The 5,000-nt window shown below is 46.4% G+C and overlaps 1 protein-coding gene across 1 annotated transcript in view; it reads right to left on the bottom strand.

The window, feature by feature from the left end:
• The window catches only part of vars2 (valyl-tRNA synthetase 2, mitochondrial), a 46,213-nt gene that overhangs the window by 22,945 nt on the left and 18,268 nt on the right, over window positions 1-5,000 (bottom strand). The window contains exons 10-15 of the mRNA XM_082970243.1: window positions 4,320-4,428; window positions 4,032-4,124; window positions 2,675-2,761; window positions 1,977-2,104; window positions 1,764-1,867; window positions 1-11 (exon numbers count right to left, since the gene is read on the bottom strand). The exon at window positions 1-11 is cut by the window's left edge and continues 71 nt beyond it. Of these exons, the coding sequence (XP_082826369.1) occupies window positions 1-11; window positions 1,764-1,867; window positions 1,977-2,104; window positions 2,675-2,761; window positions 4,032-4,124; window positions 4,320-4,428 (532 nt within the window). The remainder of the gene's footprint in view (window positions 12-1,763; window positions 1,868-1,976; window positions 2,105-2,674; window positions 2,762-4,031; window positions 4,125-4,319; window positions 4,429-5,000) is intronic.

The raw sequence follows: 5,000 nt of genomic DNA, 5'->3' as shown, positions 1-5,000 counted from the left end.
CCCCAGAGCGACTGACACACAGGAAGGGGAAAGAGGACAAGAGAAATATTTAGCAGAGTAAGACAAAATAGCTTTACCATGGCAACTGGGTGTGGCCTTTACTCTATGATGAGGTCAGTAGGATGGTAAACAAGATGCTGACGATCCTGACGCGTTACCCTGACGGCGTTACCATGACGGCGTTAGCCTGACGGCGTTACCCTGATGGCGTTACCCTGACGCGTTACCCTGACGGCGTTACCATGACGGCGTTACCCTGACGGCGTTACCCTGACGGCGTTACCATGACGGCGTTACCCTGACGGCGTTACCATGACGCGTTACCCTGACGGCGTTACCCTGACGGCGTTACCCTGACGGCGTTACCATGACGGCGTTACCATGACGCGTTACCCTGACGGCGTTACCCTGACGGCGTTACCCTGACGGCGTTACCCTGACGGCGTTACCCTGACGGCGTTAAACTGACGGCGTTAAACTGACGGCGTTACCCTGATGGCGTTACCCTGACGGCGTTAAACTGACGGCGTTACCATGACGGCGTTACCCTGACGGCGTTACCCTGACGGCGTTACCCTGACGGCGTTACCCTGACGGCGTTAAACTGACGGCGTTAAACTGACGGCGTTACCATGACGGCGTTACCATGACGGCGTTACCCTGACGGCGTTACCCTGACGGCGTTACCCTGATGGCGTTACCCTGACGCGTTACCCTGACGGCGTTACCATGACGCGTTACCCTGACGGCGTTACCCTGACGGCGTTACCATGACGGCGTTACCCTGACGGCGTTACCATGACGCGTTACCCTGACGGCGTTACCCTGACGGCGTTACCATGACGGCGTTACCCTGACGGCGTTACCCTGACGCGTTACCCTGACGGCGTTACCCTGACGCGTTACCCTGACGGTGTTACCATGACGTGTTACCATGACGCGTTACCATGACGCGTTACCATGACGTGTTATCTGTTCTGTTATTCAGTTCATGTTGGGTAACTGATTGGAGTTCTGTGTGAACTTGCAGGAGATGGACATTCCTGATGAACAGCAGGTAACCTACATATAACCCATATCTCATCTGTACACATATAACTGATTAAATCAAAACTGGTTCTGGGATAACTGATAGAAATGATTCCTTTTGGCCAGCACTTCTGAATGTGCTGATTTATTTACTCTCCTCTGTGGAAAACCTATCTGTCCTGTATTTCACTTTATACATATTGTCTTTCACTGCCAAATAATCATGTTTTTACTTATCCCATAATCTGGGTTTGGTTTATTAGGGCACTACATTATTAGGGCACTACATTATTAGGGCACTACATTATTAGGGCACTACATTATTAAGGCACTACATTATTAGGGCACTACATTATTAGGGCACTACATTATTAGGACACTACATTATTAGGGCACTACATTATTAGGGCACTACATTATTAGGGCACTACATTATTAGGGCACACCATTATTAGGACACTACATTATTAGGGCACTACATTATTAGGGCACTACATTATTAGGGCACTACATTATTAGGGCACTACATTATTAGGACACTACATTATTAGGACACTACATTATTAGGGCACTACATTATTAGGGCACTACATTATTAGGGCACTACATTATTAGGGCACTACATTATTAGGGCACTACATTATTAGGACACTACATTATGTGATTGGAACACCATTTCTGTCTCAAGAGCGAGGGAACAGACATGTATAGACTCAGTGAATATCTCCCTCTACCTGCAGACAGGTAAAGACATGGCATGATCCCTTTTTCCTCTGAACAGCATCTTCTCTGTCAGTGCATCCATCACTTGTTCTCTGGCATCAAAACGCTTCACTCCCTGAGGAGAACAGTGTGATGGAGGGAAAGATTAGATACCTCTCAGATATTAGATAACAGACAGACAGAACAGAAACTGACAACAACAATCTCTGGATGAGATAGTGTACCTCCAGCCATTGGCCACAGAGAGGGGTCATTGTGCCATCTCCGCCAATCACAGTGAGGCGAGGAAGAGAGTGCCGCTGGGAAAGCAGGAAGTCAGTGTGGTCGTGTGCTGGAGTAACCTTTACAGCACCTGAGAAACACAGACAGGGACAGACAGAGACAAAGAGAGAGACAGAAAGACAGAGAGAGAGACAGAAAGACAGAGAGAGAGACAGAAAGACAGAGAGAGAGACAGAAAGACAGAGAGAGAGACAGAAAGACAGAGAGAGAGAGACAGAAAGACAGAGAGAGAGACAGAAAGACAGAGAGAGAGACAGAAAGACAGAGAGAGAGACAGAAAGACAGAGAGAGAGACAGAGAGAGAAAGAGAGACAGAAAGAGAGAGAGACAGACAGACAGACAGACAGACAGACAGACAGACAGACAGAGAGACAGAGAGACAGAGAGACAGAGAGACAGAGACAGACAGACAGACAGACAGACAGACAGACAGACAGACAGACAGACAGACAGACAGACAGACAGACAGACAGACAGACAGACAGGACAGTAAAGGAGGAATGGCTTTCAGAAGAATCTTTGTTTTGTAATAACACTAACACAGCCTTTAGCATAACTAGCTTGTTGTTGTTCCTGACACATTGGTGTTAAAATCCCATCAGATCATTATCCAGTCAGAGCATGAAGACCGTTCCTGTACCTGTACCCAGCTCCATGTCCACCACAGTGTCAGTGATGATGGGTAAGAGGCGGTCACTGAATGGGTGTCTGCACTGTTTACCATGAACTGCCTGCAAGACAAATAGTAGTCAAACATTTAGAAGTCCCAGCTAAAAGACAACTTGTAATGATACACAGTGGTACAATAAAGATACATTTAGAAGTCCCAGCTAAAAGACAACTTGTAATGATACACAGTGGTACAATAAAGATACATTTAGAAGTCCCAGCTAAAAGACAACTTGTAATCATACACAGTGGTACAATAAAGATACATTTAGAAGTCCCAGCTAAAAGACAACTTGTAATCATACACAGTGGTACAATAAAGATACATTTAGAAGTCCCAGCTAAAAGACAACTTGTAATGATACACAGTGGTACAATAAAGATACATTTAGAAGTCCCAGCTAAAAGACAACTTGTAATCATACACAGTGGTACAATAAAGATACATTTAGAAGTCCCAGCTAAAAGACAACTTGTAATCATACACAGTGGTACAATAAAGATACATTTTCTGTGTTTGACTAGAGGATCTAAAGCTAAACGTGTTTAATCTGAAGCCTGATATCGAGGGTCCTCAGGATTTAATCTGAAGTATACTAGCCTGATATCGAGGGTCCTCAGGATTTAATCTGAAGTATACTAGCCTGATATCGAGGGTCCTCAGGATTTAATCTGAAGTATACTAGCCTGATATCGAGGGTCCTCAGGATTTAATCTGAAGTATACTAGCCTGATATCGAGGGTCCTCAGGATTTAATCTGAAGTATACTAGCCTGATATCTAGGGTCCTCAGGATTTAATCTGAAGTATACTAGCCTGATATCTAGGGTCCTCAGGATTTAATCTGAAGTATACTAGCCTGATATCGAGGGTCCTCAGGATTTAATCTGAAGTATACTAGCCTGATATCGAGGGTCCTCAGGATTTAATCTGAAGTATACTAGCCTGATATCGAGGGTCCTCAGGATTTAATCTGAAGTATACTAGCCTGATATCTAGGGTCCTCAGGATTTAATCTGAAGTATACTAGCCTGATATCTAGGGTCCTCAGGATTTAATCTGAAGTATACTAGCCTGATATCGAGGGTCCTCAGGATTTAATCTGAAGTATACTAGCCTGATATCGAGGGTCCTCAGGATTTAATCTGAAGTATACTAGCCTGATATCGAGGGTCCTCAGGATTTAATCTGAAGTATACTAGCCTGATATCGAGGGTCCTCAGGATTTAATCTGAAGTATACTAGCCTGATATCGAGGGTCCTCAGGATTTAATCTGAAGTATACTAGCCTGATATCGAGGGTCCTCAGGATTTAATCTGAAGTATACTAGCCTGATATCGAGGGTCGTCAGGATGCACAGCGATGGCCACATCTCCCAACATGGTCTCAGGACGAGTGGTCGACACCTCTACCTCTCCATCTAATAAAGAGAAAGAGAAGAGTATAAACAACAGGAAAGATGGGAGAAATCCCAGAGAACAGCAGACATGCAGGAGGATCACGACCCAGACACTAAAATTACGTCCCAAATGGCACCCTATTCCCTACACAGTGCACTACTTTTGTCCAGAGCCCTAAATAGGGTGCCATTTGGGACTCAGCACCAACCACTCACCCTGGCCGTCTATAGGGTAGCTAAAGGTGACCATGGTCCCAAACTCCACCCGGTTCTGGTAGCCAGGAACAGACAACAGGGTTCTGCCAGACAGCTGCATGGAGTCAACCTGCAGGCAGCGTCAACACACCGCTCGTATAAAACACCACCATGATTCATCATCTCAACTTTACAATCTGAAAATAAAATCTTATTTAACTGCAGTCAATAAATTGTACAAACTGAAGCTGTAACATCATGTTCTGTAGCACATAGCAAAGAGGATGTTGTTGCTAAAGTGACATGCTAACACTATGAGAGTAGAGGGTCTCATCTAATAGAGACGACAGGCCAACCTCCACGTCAGAGACCACAGGCCAGCCTCCACGTCAGAGACCACAGGCCAGCCTCCACGTCAGAGACCACAGGCCAGCCTCCACGTCAGAGACCACAGGCCAGCCTCCACGTCAGAGACCACAGGCCAGCCTCCACGTCAGAGACCACAGGCCAGCCTCCACGTCAGAGACCACAGGCCAACCTCCACGTCAGAGACCACAGGCCAACCTCCACGTCAGAGACCACAGGCCAACCTCCACGTCAGAGACCACAGGCCAACCTCCACGTCAGAGACCACAGGCCAACCTCCACGTCAGAGACCACAGGCCAACCTCCACGTCAGAGACCACAGGCCAACCTCCACGT

The sequence above is a fragment of the Salmo salar genome, chromosome 27 (genome assembly GCF_965601325.2).
Source record: "Salmo salar chromosome 27, fSalSal1, whole genome shotgun sequence".
Lineage (NCBI taxonomy): Eukaryota > Metazoa > Chordata > Actinopteri > Salmoniformes > Salmonidae > Salmo > Salmo salar.
Note: the sequence above shows the minus strand (reverse complement) of the source record. Positions and strands in the feature narration are given on the sequence as shown.